This window comes from Anolis sagrei, chromosome 4 (assembly GCF_037176765.1).
Source record: "Anolis sagrei isolate rAnoSag1 chromosome 4, rAnoSag1.mat, whole genome shotgun sequence".
NCBI classification, from domain to species: Eukaryota; Metazoa; Chordata; class Lepidosauria; order Squamata; family Dactyloidae; genus Anolis; species Anolis sagrei.
The window spans coordinates 246844259-246863536 of record NC_090024.1 but is presented as its reverse complement, the minus strand read 5'-3'; the positions used below and the strand labels follow the sequence as shown (position 1 = coordinate 246863536).

General features: G+C 47.9%; 1 protein-coding gene across 2 annotated transcripts in view; it reads left to right on the top strand.

Moving 5' to 3' along the window:
* Window positions 1-19278, top strand: part of LOC132772920 (zinc finger protein 658B-like) — a 53243-nt gene that overhangs the window by 23187 nt on the left and 10778 nt on the right. The window contains exons 1-2 of one of the 2 annotated variants that reach the window (XM_067468309.1): window positions 5555-5610; window positions 7947-11484. In XM_067468309.1, coding sequence (XP_067324410.1) covers window positions 8130-9824 — 1695 coding nt within the window. In that variant the 5' untranslated portion in view covers window positions 5555-5610; window positions 7947-8129 and the 3' untranslated portion in view covers window positions 9825-11484. Of the gene's footprint in view, window positions 5611-7946; window positions 11485-15841; window positions 15846-19278 lie in introns of those variants that run through there. The other variant, XM_067468310.1, reaches the window with a different exon arrangement.

The window sequence follows — 19278 nt, the reverse complement described above, 5'->3', positions numbered from 1 at the left end:
AGCATGATTTTACAGAATTTCCAAGCATTTTTATAGTGTGCAGACAAAGGAAAACAGTTTCAAAATTCCCGCCCGCCCTCTGCCAGCTGGCTTCGCGCTGATTGGCTGGCCGCGGAACAGCTGGGAGGAGGCTTGGCGGCACGCCTCGCCTCCGGACCAATCAGTGGGCTCCGCCGCCTCTGGGAGGCCAATCAGTGCCTTCCTAGCGCCTCTGAGGATGGACCAATCGGCAGCTAGGAGGCGGGACGAAGCTTGACAATGACTGAGGAAATGATGCTTAGGGGCATCCGCCAGCTGGAATGTGAGGCTTTTGTCCTCACTGGCGGGGTGAAAGATAAGGGAATAATGGGTTTCCTGGTCTGTGATGGGATTTGAAAGGAATATGAAAAGGCTTTTTCGATATCGGACCTCAGGGGGGATCAACAATATCTTAGTGATTTAATCAATCTTTTCTTTCCGAGTTTCTGTTGACCTCCTCCCCTCGCTGGTCTGCTCCGAGGGCCAGGGTTGGGGATTAACAGTATGGTCCATGCAAGTGAATCAATCAGGAAGGGTCTTGGGGAGAACAAAGGAGCTTCTCCCCAAGGCAGGACAGTAATCCTCAGGTCACATCTTTTATGGGGCAAGGGTCAGCAGGATAGGCAGTAAGGGGGAACACAGTATACTCTATACGACATTTCATTACATACATTTCATAAGGCAATCCCATCCCCACCCCAAGCAAAGTTTATTAAAATAATTGATTTTTATTATTGAAGCAACGAGAAATTCATGGTCCCTCGGTGAAGGTGCGCGGAAACGGAGGCTGCTTGCTCTTCAAGGCAAGCCTGGTCGGAAGGTTCGTGTCCAAAGATATGGCAATAAACAGTCCGAAGCGTGGGGCAGAAAGTCAATAGGAGAGGGCAAAAAGAAAAAGAGTCCAAGGATGATTTCCGGGTTGGAATGGTGACAGTGTCCATTATCAGTTCTTTGGGAAACTATGTCTCTCTCGCCAGAGACCGGGACCCACGCCTGGCTGCCTTCCCGGGGTCTCCTATGGGTGACCACAGTGGGTCCCCGGTTGCTGGATTCAGGCAGGAGCGAGCAGTGCTGAGGAGAAACGGGCTGTCTTGGAAGAACCCGGCCAAATTGACAAACAGCTGATTTCTGTCAAATAAAATACTCGAAACAAAATCAATTTATTCCCGGGTGTAGGAGTCCAAAATGAGAAAAGGGAGATAGCAGTTAGGCTTAGGATTAGTAGCAGAAAAATATAAAATTGGAACGGCGGCGATCCGCCATTTTATGTTTTCGCGGATGCGGGGGGCCCAAAATGGTGGTTTCCATATCCGCGGTTTGGGCGGACGCAGATTCGGGGTCCGGGGGCCTCCCGCGGGCTCACGGCTCTCCGGAGCCCGGAAAAAGGTTTATTTCAGTGTTGTTTTAGTTTTAGTCAGGGAAAGATACAAAAGTATCAAGAGGAGAGATTAAAAGTTGCAAGTTTCAAGTACCTTTATTAGGGGAATGATACAAAGTAGGGAGAGGGGAAAGCAAAAGGAAAGTTGCAGGCATTCCTGGTTTTGAGCTGGCTGCTGGGGCACATTTCATCTGTTGGTCCCCAACTTTACCCAGGAACTGCGGAACTCTGCTGCGGCTCACTCCAACGTGAAGGCGGGGCTCCCTGCCGCGCTCGGGCTCAGAAGGAGGAAAGGAAAGAGGGGATGAAGGAAAAAAGCACGGAATGAAGGAAGGAAGGAAGGAAGGAAGGAAGGAAGGAAGGAAGGAAGGGGAGAAAGGGGTAGAGAAGGAAGGAGAGAATGAGGGTGGGAAAGAGAAATTGTATGCAGGAAAGAGGGAAGAGAAGGAAGGAAAGAGAGAGGGAAGGAAAGAAGGAAGGAAAGAGAGAAGGAAGGATGGAACCAAAGAGCAAAGGAAGGAAGGAAGGAAGGAAAGAGGTAGAGAAGGAAGGAGAGAATGAGGGCGAGAAAGAGAAATTGTATGCAGGAAAGAGGTAGAGAAGGAAGGAAAGAGGGAATCATAGAATCATAGAGTTGGAAGAGACCTCATGGGCCATCCAGTCCAACCCCATTCTGCCAAGAAGCAGGGAGGAAAGAAAGAAGGAAAGAGAGAAGGAAGGATGGAACCAAAGAGCAAAGGAAGGTAGGTAGGAAGGAAAGAGGTAGAGAAGGAAGGAAAGAGGTAGAGAAGGAAAGAAGGAAGGAAAGAGAGAAGGAAGGATGGAAGCTAAGGAAGGAAGGAAGGAGGTAGAGAAGGAAGGAAAGAGAGGGAAGGGAAGGAAAGAAGGAAGGAAAGAGAGAAGGAAGGATGGAACCAAAGAGGGAGAGAAGGAAGGAACCACTGGACAAAATGACACCAAATTTGGACACAAGACACCTATCAGGCAAACAAGTGACCATCACTCATAAAAACATGGAAAATCACAGCAGATGGGGCTCAAAAAAACCAACAAATAAAGAATACATTACAACGCATGCACATAACACACACGTACATATATATGCAAACCCACATATATACACAAATATACATACACACGAAACACATATACACAGACTGGGCCACAGCAACGTGTGGCAGGGGACAGCTAGTCTATATAAATAAAAATGTAATGTTCAGTTGTGGGATTAACATAACTCAAAAACCACTGAGGGAATTGACACCAAATTTGGACACAAGTCCCCTCTCAGGCCAACGAGTGGCCATCACTCATAGAAACACTGAAAAACACAACAGAAGGGACTTAAAGGGCCAAAAAATAAATATATTACAATGCATGCACAAAACCACATATATACAAATATATACGCGCGCACACAAAACACATACACACTGACTGGGCCACAGCAACGCATGGCAGGGGACAGCTAGTGCATAATAAAAACTTACTTTGAAAAACATGGGCGAGGGGCACACAGTGGTAACCTGTGCCATGCACTTTACATTGGGCTACCATTGTAGCAAGTTGGGAAAGTCCAGTTGGATCAAAACACGGCAGCCAGGTTGGTTATGGGAACATCCAGAAGAGAGAGGGCCTCTTGCACCCACCCTCAAGCCACTCCACTGGCTGCCAAGGGGTTTCCGGGCAAAGAACAAAGGGTTGGTTTTGACCTTTAAAGCCCTCCGTGGTTTGGGTCCAGGTCCCTCCCAAGATGGCCTTCTTCATGGCATACAATCCACCCCCGGACCAAGGCAGTGGTATGTCCAGCCCACCCCCCTGTTTGGGTATCAGCCAGCACGTCAACAACTTAAATCAAGAAATAGTTTTCTAAGATCTACAGTGACACTCGCTGGAACACCCCAGCAAGCAAGAGTCCAAAAGTGGCAGGCTCAAACCCACACAGAAAACTGGGCGACTTGGAAGGCGCTGAACAGACTGCGCTCTGGCACCACGAGATGCAGAGCCAACCTTAAGAAACGGGGACACAAAGTGGAATCCACGACATGCGAGTGTGGAGAAGAGCCAACCACTCACCACCTGCTGCAATGCACCCTGAGCCCTGCCACATGCACAAGGGAGGACCTCCTTGCGGCAACACCAGAGGCACTCCAAGGGGCCACATGATGCACCAGGGAGGACCTCCTTGCAGCAACACCAGAGGCACCCCAAGGGGCCAGATACTGGTCAAAAGACATTTCATCAACTACCAAGCTTGCAAACTTTGTGTTTTGTCTGTTTGTTTGTTTTGTTCTGTTATAAACGTAATACAATTGACCAAGCTTGCAAAACGTATTGTCGAAGGCTTTCATGGCCGGAATCACTGGGTTGTTGTAGGATTTTCCGGGTTATATGGCCATGTTCTAGAGGCGTTTTCTCCTGATGTTTCGCCCGCATCCTCAGAGGTAGTGAGGTCTGTTGGAAGTAGGAAAAGGGGTTTATATCTCTGTGGAATGATGTCCAGGGTGGGACAAAGGACTTTTGTCTGCTGGAGCTAGGTGTGAATGTTTCAACTGACTACCTTGATTAGCATTTAATGGCTTGGAAGTGCCTGGGGGAATCTTTTGTTGAGAGGTGATTTGACCACCAAACCCAGCATTGCCCAGACACGCATCAAGGAACATGGAAGGCACTGCAGACTCCTTCAACCAGAGAAGTCAGCCATAGCAGAGCACATGATGAACCAACCTGGACACAGCATAGTATTTGAGAACACAGAAATGCTGGACCACTCTCACAACCACCATGTCAGACTACACAGAGAAGCCATTGAAATACACAAAAAGCATGTGGGCAATTTCAATAGAAAGGAAGAAACCATGAAAACGAACAAAATCTGGCTAAAATTAGAATAGCACAACAACAGAGAGGAAACAAACAAGGACATCTAATCACCTCTCAACAAAAGATAGCTCCAGGCACTGTCAGGCAATCAAATGCTAATCAAGGTGGTCGGTTGAAACAGTCACACCTAGCTTCAGCAGACAAGAGTCCTTTGTCCCACCCTGGTCATGCCACAGATATATAAACCCTTTGTCCTAGTTCCAACACATCTCACTACCTCTGAGGATGCTTGCCATAGATGCAGGCAAAACGTCAGGAGAGAATGCCTCTAGAACATGGTAACATAGCCCAAAAAAACCTACAACAACCCAGTGATTCCGGCCACTGAAAATAGCTGGTGGTGAGGCAATGGTGAAACAGAGCCGTGATGTCTTCTGGGAACCTCTGGTTGATGAGTGCCATGGTGTCTGCTACCAGGACCATGGTCAATAGAGATACCACGTCGAAGCTGATCAGTTTGTCGTTGGTATTTAGTTTGAGATTGCTGATTTTTTCAATGAAGTGGGCTGAGTCCTTGATGTAGTGTGTAGTGAGCCCAATGTGGCTTTGTAACTGTGCAGCAAGAAATTTGGCTAAGTCATATGTGGGGGATATGTCAGGCGACACAGAGAAGCCATTGAAATCCACAAGAAGCATGTGGACAATTTCAACAGAAAGGAAGAAACCAAGAAAATGAACAATATCTGGCTACCAGTATTAAAAAAACTCTAAAATCACAACAGCAAAACAACAGAGAGGAAACAACCAGGCACAGATTAACACCTCCCAGCAAGAGATTTTCCCAGGCTCAGCCAGGCCTTCAAATGCTAATGAAGGTGATCAGCTGAAACATTCACACCTGGCTTCAGCAGACAAGAGTCCTTTGTCCCACCCTGGTCATTCCACAGACATATAAACCCTTTTTCCTAGTTCCAACAGACCTCACTACCTCTGAGGATGCTTGCCACAGATGCAGGCGAAACGTCAGGAGAAAATGCCTCTAGACCATGGCCATACAGCCCAAAAAAACCCACAAGAACCTATTGATTCCAGCCATGAAAGCCTTCGACAATACATTGAAACCAATCCCCTTCTTCTCATAATCTCTCCTTTAGAGATTTCTAATTTTCCCTTGGCCTCTCTGCCTCGTCTTTTCTCTATGGTTTCCCCTCCCCTCTCTCCGAGGCGTAGGCCTCCGGGTCCGCTTGTATATTCCTTCCCTTCTTGTTTCCGGTTTCTCTCTCGCGCTCAGACCTCTATGGTCGTGCTTCCTTTCCTGTCCTCCGACCTCCTTCCGGTTGGTGGGCTTTCCTCTCCCCTCCTCCTTCCGGTCCAGACCACGAGCGCCCAAGGTCAGTGCTTGGCTCCTTTTTCTGCTGGTCAGGGGAGTCCTGTGTTCAGAATGCCCTTTGATTGTAGGTGAACTATAAATCCCAGCAACTACAACTCCCAAAAGTCAAGGTCTATTTCCTCCAAGCTCCATCTGTGTCCCCAGTTGGGCATATGGAATATTCCTGCCAAGTTTGGTCCAGGTCCATCATGGTTTGAGTCCACCAAGCTCTCTGGGTGGAGGTGAACTACAACTCCCAAAAGTCAAGGTCTCTTTCCTCCAAGCTCCATCTGTGTCCCCAGTTGGGCATATGGAATATTCCTGCCAAGTTTGGTCCAGGTCCATCATTCTTTGAGTCCACGGTGCTCTCTGGATGGAGGTGAACTACAACTCCCAAAAGTCAAGGTCAATGCCCACCATACTCTTCTAGTGTTTTCTGTTGGTCAGGGGAGTCCTGTGTGCCGATTCCATCGCTGATGGAGTTCAGAATGCTCTTTGATTGTAGGTGAACTATAAATCCCAGCAACTACAACTCCCAAAAGTCAAGGTCTATTTCCTCCAAGCTCCATCTGTGTCCCCAGTTGGGCATATGGAATATTCCTGCCAAGTTTGGTCCAGGTCCATCATGGTTTGAGTCCACCAAGCTCTCTGGGTGGAGGTGAACTACAACTCCCAAAAGTCAAGGTCTCTTTCCTCCAAGCTCCATCTGTGTCCCCAGTTGGGCATATGGAATATTCCTGCCAAGTTTGGTCCAGGTCCATCATTCTTTGAGTCCACGGTGCTCTCTGGATGGAGGTGAACTACAACTCCCAAAAGTCAAGGTCAATGCCCACCATACCCTTCTAGTGTTTTCTGTTGGTCAGGGGAGTCCTGTGTGCCGATTCCATCGCTGATGGAGTTCAGAATGCTCTTTGATTGTAGGTGAACTATATATCCCACTAACTACAACTCCCAAAAGTCAAGGTCTATTTCCTCCAAGCTCCATCTGTGTCCCCAGTTGGGCATATGGAATATTCCTGCCAAGTTTGGTCCAGGTCCATCATGGTTTGAGTGCACTGTGCTCTCTGGATGGAGGTGAACTACAACTCCCAAACTCAAGGTCATAGAATCCTTTAAGATCATCTGAGGAGGTCCTGCTCTCGGTCCCACCTCCGTCTCATATGCGCTCGGCAGGAATGAGACAGGGCCTTCTCGGCAGTGGCCCCTCCGCTGTGAAACGCCCTTCCTAGGGACATTAGATCGGTCTCCTCCCTCTTAACATTTTGTGAAAAGGTTAAAACCTGGCTTTTTGAACAGGCATGTGCAAACCCAATGTAACAGGTAATGATAGACCATGGAACGACTGACGATGCGATTGAATAGTGATTTCAGTAAGGGAACGTTAAGGATGTATGATTTTATTGACTTTTTAATGAAACTATTTATTGATTTATTTCCGGTATTTCTATCTCAAAACCAGCACTATATTTTATATGCTATGTTTTTAATCGTATTTATATGTTGGGGGGCATCGAACTGTGCCGAGTGTAAACCGCATTGAGCCGTCTTCCGGGTAAGAAAGGCAGTATATAAATATGGTAATAAATAAACAAACTTTAATTAACACCAATGCTAATTAATTCTGATATATATATATATATATAAGGCCTGGGTAACAACGGAAAAATTTGTTTCTAAAATCGATTTGTATTTGGGGTTTTTTTTTGTTTCGATATTTAAAATAATTACAAAATTTTCCCTTAAAAAAGTTCGGTATTTACGAAATTTTGTAAATGTGAAAAAAATTTCAAAACATTAACGAATCGATTTCCGAAACAATAACGAATCGATTCGTTAATGGCGGACGCGACCGCGAAATACGCTAAAAAACCTCCAAAAACTTCTGAAGCTTCCCTCTCCCTCTGTTGTTGACTGTTGGTGTGATATTATAATTTTTTTTCACTAATTAAACAAAAAACTTGCCCCAGACATGCAGAAATAATAACGAAACGACCTCAGAACAATTACGAAACGAATACAATAACGAAATACGAAGCATTTGCAAAACGTGTTTAAAAATTCGATTTTAAAAAATTGCTCCAGAATGGTTCGTTATCGTTTTGTAATTGAAAAAAATAACGAATTATTAACGAATTACGAATTAACGAAACGAAACCGCCCAGCCCTAATATATATATATATATAGATAGATAGATAGAGAGAGAGAGAGATATTTTACAGTGTACTGAAATGCTTTTAATGCAAGTCACTTTGGAGTCTCCTTCTGGAGAAAAACCGGGGTAAAAATAAAAATAATAGGGGGAGAATCAAAGGTTTTGGCTTTCATCCCTTCTCTTTCACTTCTTCTTTCTTCACCAGGGAAAGGAGCATTCTTTGGGGCCACATTTGTCACGACGGGAAACCATTCAACCTCTAGTGGATATTGAAGAATTTGGGATTCAGAAGTGCAGCAAGGAAAGCAGTCATATCGGAAGAAGAAATACTCCGAAGGTGCCGATCTGGCTGAACTCTTCACCTCACTCAGAGTTCAGAAAGGGAAACATGGGGAAGGAAGCATATCAATGCACTGAATGTGGAAAGAGCTTTGCTAGGAGCGGAAATCTACAGTTACATCAAAGAATTCACACTGGGGAGAAACCTTATGAATGCCAGGAATGTGGAAAGAGCTTTGCTAGGAGCGGAAATCTACAGTTACATCAAAGAACCCACACTGGGGAGAAACCTTATGAATGCCAGGAATGTGGAAAGAGTTTCACGCAAAGTTCAGTTCTACGTTCACATCAAAGAACCCATACTGGGCAGAAACCCTATGAATGTCCGGAATGTGGAAAGAGCTTCACTCGCATTGAATGTCTACGTTCACATCAAAGAACTCACACTGGGGAAAAACCCTATGAATGTCCAGAGTGTGGAAAGAAATTCACTCAGAGTGGACATTTACATACACATCGAAGAACTCACTCCGGGGAGAAACCTTATGAATGCCAGGAATGTGGAAAGAGCTTCACTCACAGTTCAGTTCTACGTTCACATCAAAGAACTCACTCCGGGGAGAAACCTTATGAATGCCAGGAATGTGGAAAGAGCTTCACTCACAGTTCAGTTCTATGTTCACATCAGAGAACCCACACTGGAGAGAAACCCTATAAATGCCTGGAGTGTGGAAAGAGTTTCACTTGGAGTGAATATCTACGTTCACATCAAAGAACTCACACTGGGGAGAAACCCTATGAATGTCCAGAGTGTGGAAAGAAATTCACTCAGATTGGGAATTTGCATTCACATCAAAGAATTCATACTGGGGAGAAACCCTATGAATGTCTGGAATGTGGAAAGAGCTTCACTCTCAGTTCAGGTCTACGTTCACATCAAAGAACTCACACTGGGGAAAAACCCTATGAGTGTCCAGAGTGTGGGAAGAAATTCTCTCAGATTGGGAATTTGCATGCACATCAGAAGACAATTCACAGTGGTGGGAAACCCTTTAAATGCCTGGAATGCGGAAAGAGTTTTGCTCTGAGTGGAAATTTGTATTCACATCAGAGGAGAACTCACATTGGTGAGAAACCCTTTAAATGCCTGGAATGTGGAAAGAGCTTCCCTTACAATGGAGAGCTACATTCACATCAAAGAACTCACACTGGAGAAAAACCCTATGAATGTCCGGAATGTGGAAAGAGTTTCTCACATAATGGAAGTCTGCATTCACATCAAAGAACTCACACTGGGGAGAAACCCTTTAAGTGCCTGGAGTGTGGAAAGAGTTTCTCACAAAATGGAGGACTGCATGTACATCAAAGAACTCACACAGGGGAGAAACCCTTTAAATGCCAGGCATGTGGAAAGAACTTTGCCTATAGTAGTCTACTACGTTTACATCAAACAAGTCACAGTGGGGAGAAATCCATTAAATGCTTTGAGTGTGGAAAAAGCTTTGCCGACATTGGAAGACTACGTTCACATCAGAGAACTCACACTGAGAAGAAGCCCTATAAATGCCTGGAGTGCGGAAAGAGCTTTTCTCAGAGTTCACATCTACGTTCACATCAGAGAATTCACACTGGGGAGAAACCTTATGAATGCAAGGAATGTGGAAAGAGCTTCACTCACAGTGAAAGTCTACGTTCACATCAAAGAACTCACACTGGGGAGAAACCCTATGAATGTCCGGAGTGTGGGAAGAGATTCACGCAGAGTGGACATTTACAGACACATCGAAGAACTCGACACTGTTGAGAAACCCTATAAATGCCTGGAGTGGGGAAAGTGCTTGGCTCAGAACGAAATACTACGTTCACACCAAAGAACTCGCGCAGGGGAGAAACCTTATGAATGCCAGGAATGTGGAAAGAACTTTGCACAGAGTGCAGAACTATATTCACACCAAAGAACTCCCACTGTTGAGAAACCCTTTAAATGCCTGGAGTGTGGAAAGAGCTTCCCTTGCAGCGGAGATCTATGCAAACATAATCAAACTCACACTAGGAAGAAACCGTAAATGCCTGGAATGTGAAAAGAGCTTCAGCGAGAGTGGAGCATACAACTTAAAATGTTGTTGTTGTTCATTTGTTCAGTCGTTTCCGGCTCCTCATGACCTCATGGACCAGGCCACGCCAGAGCCTGCCAGCCATCACCACCCCCAGCTCCCTCAAGGTCAATCTAGTCACTTCAAGGATATCATCCATCCACCTTGCCCTTGGTCGGCCCCTCTTCCTTTTTCTTTCATTTCCACCAGCTGCGCATCATTGTCTTCTCTAAGCTTTCCTTTCTTCTCATGATGTGGCCAAAGTACTTCATCCTTGCCTCTGATATCCTTCCCTCCAATGCGCAGTCGGGCCTTATTTCCTGGAGGATGGACTGGTTGGATCTTCTCGTGGTCCAAGGCACTCTCAGAACTTTCCTCCAGCACCACAACTCAAAAGCATCTCTCTTCCTTCGCTCAGCCTTCCCTAAGGTCCAGCTCTCACATCCGTAGGTGACTACAGGGAATACCATGGCTTTGACTATGCAGATCTTGGTTGCCAGTGTGATGTCTCTACTCTTCACTGTTTTATTGAGATTGGTCCTTGCTCTCCTCCCAAGAAGGAAGCGTCTCCTGGTTTCCTGGCTCCAGTTTCCATCTGCACTCATCTTTGCACCTAGAGATACAAACCCTGTCACGGCCTCCATGTTTTATACTTGTGAATAAAGCTGACTGGTTACTTTATGGCTGCTCTCTGCCTCAAGCTCTACTACCCAGCAATTCACAGGGAAGACGTGACAACCCGTTTTGATGTTGGACGACGAGAGTGTCTTCTTCTCTGTTACAGAGAACCTTTGGAACTTCCAAAACTTTAGGCGATGTGTATAATAGTACCTGATGTAATAACGAGAGCAAATAGAAGATCTCTTTTCCTCCTCAATCCCTTTCCTCGGTGATAACGTAGACATTTGTACGGTTCTAATCTACTAACCAGAGCTCCACAACCCTCATCCCCTTCTTTGCTCTCTTTTCTTCTTTGTGTGAAAACAGTCCCAAAGCTCTGGCAGAGAGCTCACAGCCTCTCAGCCTTACAGCATCGGAGGGAAAACAGCTTTGCAGACCAAAGAACTCCAGCTGGAGAATCTACTAGCCTTTACTGGTAGGTCTACTCGGTGCTCAAGACGCAGTTTGAATCCGGTAGTAGATCCCACATCAGTGAGGCTTAGATTATAGTCAGCCTGGGAGAGGTTAAAAAAGGGTTTTCCTCCAAAAGTAAAGGAACAGTTAATGAAGACAGTTGCCTGTCCCTTGTGGACAAGATTAAGGAAGCCACCAGTTATCTCAAAGCCTTGAAGCATTTGTTTGACTTATTACAGACTTGAGAAGTACATGTTTGATTTGTTCAATAATAAAGGACTTTGTTATACTTTTCAAGCCATCTAAAGACCATTTGTACTGGAAAATCCTTGAGAGCCTTTCTCGTGGCGCCCTGGCTTCTCGCTGGGCACAAGGTGCATGTCCTATTTCAAAAGACAATTATTACAGGTCCAGTGCATGACAGAACAGGGGTTCTGTGTGGGAAGTTTGCCCCGATTCTGTTTGATTGTAGGTGAATTATAAATCCCAGTAACGTCAACTCCCAAATGTCAATGTATATTTTCCCCAAACTCCACCTGTGTTCATATTTGGGCATATGGAGTAGTCATTCCAAGTTTGGTCCAGATCCCTCATTGTTTGAGTCCATGATGCTCTCTGGATGTAGGTGAACTACAACTCCCAAACTCGAGATCAATGCCCACCAAACCCTTCCAGAATTTTGTTGGTTATGGGAGTTCTGTGTGCCAAGTTTGGTTCAATTCCATCATTGGTGGAGTTCAGAATGATCTTTGATTTGTAAGTAAACTATAAATCCCAGCAATCACAACCCCTAAATGACAAAATCAATTTTCTTTTGAGTGATGGTCACTCCCTATCAATCAATTTATCTATCTATTATTCAAACTTATATGCCGCCACTCCCCTAGGGCTCGGAGCGGCTTACAAGAACAGGCTAAAATCTAAAACAATTTTAAAAACAGCAATATCAAAGATCAAAGGCCTGTCGAAACAGATATGTCTTCCATGCCCTGCAGAAAGCTGATAAGTCCCGCAAGGCACGGACTTCGGGTGGCAGAGTATTCCAGAGTGATGATGCCACTGCTGTGAAGGCTCTGCGCCTGGTTGCTGTTAGACGCAAGGTCTTGACACTGGGAACTTCCAATAGATCTCGATCCTCAGAACGGAGGGATCTCTGGGGTTGGTAGGGGGTGAGGCGGTCCCTCAGGTACATCGGCCCCAGACCATGCAAGGCCTTCAAGGTGAGTCCCATCCCTTTGAAAGTGATACCACTGGAGCATTGCAGCGCACCCAAATCCCTGGGAGTCACTCTGGACCGTGCCCTGACCTACAAGAAGCACTGCCTGAACATCAAGCAAAAAGTGGGAGCTAGGAACAATATCATACGAAAGCTGACTGGCACAACCTGGGGATCACAACCAGACACAGTGAAGACATCTGCCCTTGATGAAGGCTTGATGAAAATACATAATGCACATATTGGAAAATATAAATGTGATGTAACCATATTAGAAATAGGAGTTAAAAAATATATAGTTCACAAAGAGAAATGTAGGCATTTCATTCAATTCACTTGGCTTCTTAAAAGCTGCAAAATTAGAAACGTAGGCATCTAGGAAAGGAATGTCTTGAGGCCTGGCATTTCAAGAGGCCGATAAGGTACGGTACCAGGCACCTTATCGTAGGCTTGACTAATGAAGTGTCCATTAGGAGGTGTCAGGAAGACCTTATTTATTTATTTATTTATTTATTTGCTTCACTTTTATACCGCATATTTCAGCCCTTGACAGGTGACTCAATGCGGTTTACAGTGCAATTAAAAACACGGCAATACAACAACCGGGACGACAACGTCGCTCCACAACAATTAACATAGACAGACAAATCGACAAACAACATATATAGCGCCTCCGTTAAAGTCAGATCCATTCTCATAGTCATTGTGCCGTTCCTATGTTCAGTTATCGTCTTCCTTAGTTAGTTGCATTGCTTAGCCGAACGCTTGTTCGTAAAGCCAGGTCTTGACCATTCTCCGAAACGCCAGCAACGAAGGTGCCTGTCTGATGTCAGCTGGCAAGGTATTCCATAGCCGAGGGGCCACCACTGAGAAGGCCCTGTCTCTCGTCCCCGCCAAGCGTACCTGTGACGCAGGCGGGATCGAGAGCAGGGCCTCCCCTGATGATCTTAATGTTCTAGTCGGTTCGTAGGCGGAAATGCGTTCGGAGAGGTAAGCGGGGCCAGAACCGTTTAGGGCTTTATAGGCTAAGGCCAGCACCTTGAATTGAGCCCGGTAGCGGATTGGCAGCCAGTGGAGCTGGCTCAACAGAGGAGTGGTGTGCTCCCTGAGTGCGGCTCCAGTTAGCAACCTGGCTGCCGAGCGCTGGACCATCTGAAGCTTCCGGGCTGTCTTCAAGGGCAACCCCACGTAGAGCGCGTTGCAGTAATCAATCCGGGATGTGACCAGAGCGTGGACCACCGTGGCCAAGTCCGACTTCCCAAGGTACGGGCGCAGCTGGCGCACAAGTTTGAGTTGTGCAAATGCTCCCCTGGACACCGCCGAAACCTGGGGTTCCAAGCTTAGCGAGGAGTCCAGGATCACACCCAAGCTGCGAACCTGCGTCTTCAGGGGGAGTGTAACCCCGTCCAACACAGGCTGTAACCCTATACCCTGTTCGGCCTTCCGACTGACCAGGAGTGCCTCTGTCTTATCTGGATTCAATTTCAATTTGTTCGCCCTCATCCAGTCCGATACAGCGGCCAAGCAACGGTTCAGGACCTGAACAGCCTCCTTAGTAGTAGGTGGGAAGGAGTGACAGAGTTGGACATCATCTGCGTACAGATAACACCGCACCCCGAAACTCCGGATGATCTCTCCCAACGGCTTCATGTAGATGTTAAATAACATGGGGGACAATATTGAGCCCTGCGGGACCCCACAAGTCAATGGTTGTGGGGTAGAGCAGTTGTCCCCCAGCAACACCTTCTGAGTACGATCCTCTAGGAAGGACCTGAGCCACTGCAGAGCAGTGCCACCAAGGCCCATTCCCGCGAGGCGTCTCAGAAGGATACCGTGGTCGACGGTATCGAAGGCCGCTGAGAGGTCCAGCAGAACTAACAGGGACACACTCCCCCTGTCTAGCTCCCTGCGCAGATCATCCACTAAGGCGACCAAGGCTGTCTCGGTACCATGTCCCGGCCTGAAACCAGACTGTGCCGGATCTAGATAATCAGTGTCTACCAAGAATGTCTGGAGTTGTGAGGCCACCACACGTTCCAGGACTTTGCCCAAGAAGGGAAGATTGGAAACAGGCCGAAAGTTGACGAATTGAGTGGGATCCAGTGATGGTTTCTTCAACAGCGGTTTTATCACAGCTTGTTTTAAGCTGGCTGGAATTTTGCCTTCCCGAAGGGAGGCATTAACCACCACCTCCACCCACTCGGCCAATCTCCCTCTGGCCTCCTTTAGAAGCCAGGATGGGCAGGGGTCTAGGATGCATGTGGTAGCCCTCATTCCTCCAAGCATCTTGTCCACATCCTCAGGTTTCACCAATTGAAATGAATCCAACGAAATCGGATAAGCAGATGCTCGTGTTACATCCTCTGAGACTGCCGTTAACATGGTGTCCAGGTCGGAACGGATCGAAGCGACTTTGTCCGCAAAGAACCGAGCAAAAGCTTCACAGCGGGCCGTCGAGTTGTCAGGGTTCCCATCCGACTTGGTGGGATTTAATAGACCTCTGACAACTCGAAACAGCTCAGCCAGACGGTTCTTTGCGGACGCAATATTGGCCGCAAAGAAAGATTTCTTTGCCGCCTTTATTGCCACGGCATATGCCCTGAGAAGGGCGACATACCGTGTTCGATTTGACTCGCTCGGGTCCGAACGCCACACGCGCTCTAGTCTCCTCTTCCTTCGCTTCATTGCTGCCAGCTCCTCGGTGAACCAAGGAGCTGGTTTAGCTCGGCTACTTGAGAGGGGACGTTCCGGAGCAATCGTGTCTATTGCCCTAGTCATCTCCCTATTCCAGTGAGACACCAGGGCATCAACAGGATCACCAACCAAGGAAGCGGGAAAATCCCCAAGAGCCGTCAGGAATCCATTCGGATCCATAAGCCTCCTGGGGCGGACCAACTTAATGGGTCCCCCACCTCTGCAGAGGTTGGGAGGTGCAGTAAGTCTAAAGCTGACCAGATAGTGGTCGGTCCATGGCAACGGAGAGATGGATAACTCCTCAACACCGCCACTCTGCTCCCATCCCTGACAGAAAACCAAGTCCAATGTGTGTCCAGCACTGTGAGTGGGGCCAGATATCTGTTGGGACAGCCCCATGGTTGCCATGGAAGACATGAAGTCCTGAGCCGCTCCTACTAGGGTAGTCTCAGCATGTACATTGAAGTCCCCCAGCACAAGGAGCCGTTGGGACTCCAATGCCAGGCCCGAGACCACCCCTGCTAGCTCAGGTAGGGAGACCGTAGTGCAGCGAGGTGGGCGGTACACTAACAGAATCCCTATTCTGTCCCGGTCACCCACCTTCAGGTAGACACATTCAAAATTAGTTGACTGCGGGATGGGGCCTCTGGTCAGGGGAATGGAATTCTTATAGACAACCGCAACTCCGCCTCCCCGCCCTCCAGGTCTCGACTGGTACTGTACGGAGAAGCCTGGTGGGCAAAGCTGGGTCAAATTTACTCCTCCGGCTTCGTCCAACCAGGTCTCCGTAATGCACGCCAGATCTGCCCGCTCCTCCAGAATTATATCTTGGATGAAAGATGTTTTTCCGTTGACAGATCTGGCGTTCAGCAGTACCAGCTTCAACCCAGAGGGACCGCTATCCTTGGTACACCCACTTACCATGTCAGGAGACCGATTACAAGTTCTTAAATTTCTTTTTCTATCCCTAGGCCGAATTTGAGTTATTTTAAATTTTCCGTTATCTCTAGACCGAATTGGCGGTCTCCCTTTCCCGCATCTCCGCCTCCCCGTTATGGTTTCTATGGGGACCCCTCGGCCAATGGAATACCTCTCCTCGTCCATATTGCACTTCAATTTTGTGGCTTCATCCCATAGTTCTTTCCAGATTATTTGTTTCAATGACTTCTCTTTATGCCATACAACCTCCTTCCAGTCCTTTCCTAACCTTGCAATGCTATTTCTATGATCTAGCCCCCCACTCCACTCTCTGTTCCCTTCCCAGTTTATCAACAATGTTGTTAACAAATACCAAAGGATGAGAGCCGACATGGATAACAGCGATGGGGCAACGTTGGTACAAGTTACTGGCTTCAAGTATCAGCAGATGTTAAAGTGCAAGATGCAATAAAGTGCATTGATCTAACCCGTTGGTAATAATTAAAGTGCTGTAATGGAGGTTAATGGGATTAAAGTGCGAGAGTTTAAAGTGCACTCAGCAATTGAAGTGACAAGGTCTAAAGTGCAGGTTACACCTAGTGGCTTAAGTGCTGGCAGATGGAGAATTAGCAACGTTGGCCAAGATGGTCATAATAATAGTGTAACAGCAGTACAACAAGATTTAACCCCCCTCCCCCCTATACAACAGACATAGGGCAGAGTCAAGGGTGGAGATCTTATGAAAGTCTTATGAAAGACGATAGAGTTTTACAAGAAAAGGTAAATAAAGGCCCCAATGGCTACTAGAGTCTGACGCTAGTTGATAACGTTTCTTCCGGAGTGGAGGCGATAGGTGAAGGATGACAATAAAAGATGGTATCTCAAAGAGGCGGTTGATGGAAACTTTGTAACAGCAGCTATGTCCAAAAAATGATTCCAACCAACCAGCGATGGACTTACAGTCTCAATGTGGTAGTATCCTTTAGCTATGAATCGCTCAGTAGATGGAAAAGCTGGCGCGTTGGTGAGAAGGCCCGATGGAAAGCCGATGCGCCGAACGGCAGCTGGCGCGCTCCAAAGGCCGGCGCGCCGGAAGCAGGTGGGACGCGCGCTGGAGCAGGAGGTCTTCACTCAAAGGCCGCCCGAGTCCTCCAAACAATGGCGGCCAGGGCCTTCTGGCAAGGTGGAAACGCCGGCGCGTCGGCAGGGAGGCTCCGCGGAGGTCCCACTGGGGAAGTCGGTACTCCACGCCGAGGTCGGCGCCCCAGGGCCAGCCGGCGTGTTCGTAGGCCGGCACGTCGGAGAGCCGGCGCCCGGCAGGAAGGTTCTCACCCAGCGGCCGCCCCAGTCCTCCAGGCAATGGCGGCCAAGGTCTTCCAAGCAGAAGAAGCAGGAGGGCGCCGGCGCTGGCGCCGAGGACAACGGAGCAGCCAAGCCAAGCGCCAAAAAGCGGGCGCCGACAGAACACCACGGGCGAAGATCCCGCAACCCAGGGAGGATCGGCCCCCGGCCAGGAGCAGGAGCAGGAGCAATAGCAGGACTGGCCGGAGCACGGGTAGCCCGGCGGCCGCGGAGGCCAGGGCCCAGAGGCAGGCGGAGGCCAAAGCAGCAGGCAGCCAGCACCGGAGCCAAAGCAGCAACAGGGGGACCGACAAGGCAGCCCACCAGAGATTGTAAGTCCAGTCCGTGGGAAATCGACGACTTAGGTGGTCAGGCTATTAGCGGTCAGGTGGCCGGGAGGGAACGCTCTTGCCAGGCCAGGATGGAAATGGCCTCGGTGTTCTACCTCTCCTCTTCCTCTCTCTTAGCTTCCCTTCTTCAGTAAAACCCACCAAAAGGCCCCCCGAGGGCTCCTTCGAGTCCTCGGGTTGCCAGTGGGGGTGGTTGGTAATCGGGGAAGCTCCGGATGGTAAGGATTAGGGAGGTGGATTGAGAATCTCACCAGACCGCTCCGTAGGTCAGCTGCTGCCTCTCCGCCATCTTAACCGGAAGTTCTAAAAATGGAAGCGATAAGGCAAGCCGAGGCAATTAAGATAGTAATTGATGACTAGGTAGGCTGCTGTAAAGGGTGATCCGGTGAGTTGGAGACAACTTTAGCGCGATGGAACACACACGCTGTAGGTAAACACAAGCGTTGCAGAAAGTCGACAGGCCAAAACCTTAGGTCGCAACAAGATGGAACACGAGTGGAGCAGCAGCCTGGAGTAAAACACACGATGAAATGCTGGAGCAGCCACACAACAGGAGCAGCAACGCAACTTGGAGCAGCAACACAACTTGGAGCAGCAACACAACGCTGGAGCCGGGAGCAGCAGCAGCACCAGATGAAATGTCTGAGCTGGAGGAGCCACACAACAGGAGCAGCAACACAACCCTCTTTTTCCTATTCTTGCAGGCAAGATGTTAAGCAAAGAGGAGCTGGGAGACAGCAGTTTTAAGGCCTCCTTCTCTGACCTGCTTCTCTCACCGGTGTAGGAGTGAGCAGCCAAGACACCCTCTTTCTCCTGTTCTTGCAGGCAAAGATGTTAAGCAAAGAGGACCTTATCTTAATGATGGATGGAGAAACCCGCTATCAGGTCTGGTAGACATTCTGGCGCTGGTGTTCATTAATAGCCACTTTTTAGATAGAACACTAATGAAGATTGACAAGGTGTGGAGTTTGAAAATATGCTATTGAAGTCAATGTAAAAGTAGAATTTTGTGACGCACATGGTGATGCATGCATAATTATTTCAAAAGGTATATAAACCAAGCCTTTCCTTTGTTCTGTGCCCTTCTTTCCTGGCTTACCAGGAGGGTCCCTATCCAGTTGGCGCCAACCGAGAATAAAGGCCGTGCTTTTCAAGTCTCAGGATCTCTCTTTTGTCTCTTTTCCTCAAACCTTCTCCCTGCCATTTCACCCTTGCGCTATGCTACTCTGCTGCTAAGTACGCATGCCCAGTGTGAAACACATCTCACCACGCTAAAACAGTGGATGTGGCTCTTAATCAGACATGCTGCATTATCACGGGGTGTCTGCGCCCTACACCACTGGAGAAATTACACTGCTTAGCCGGTATTGCACCACCTGACATCCGCCGGGAAGGAGCAGCCAATAGTGAAGGGACCAAGGCAGAGACATCTCCAGCTCATCCCCTGTTTGGGTATCATCCAGCATGTCAATGACTTAAATCAAGAAATAGTCCTAAGATCTACAGAGACAATCTCTGGAACACCTCAGCAAGCGAGAGTCCAAAAGTGGCAGGCTCAAACCCAGAACCTCA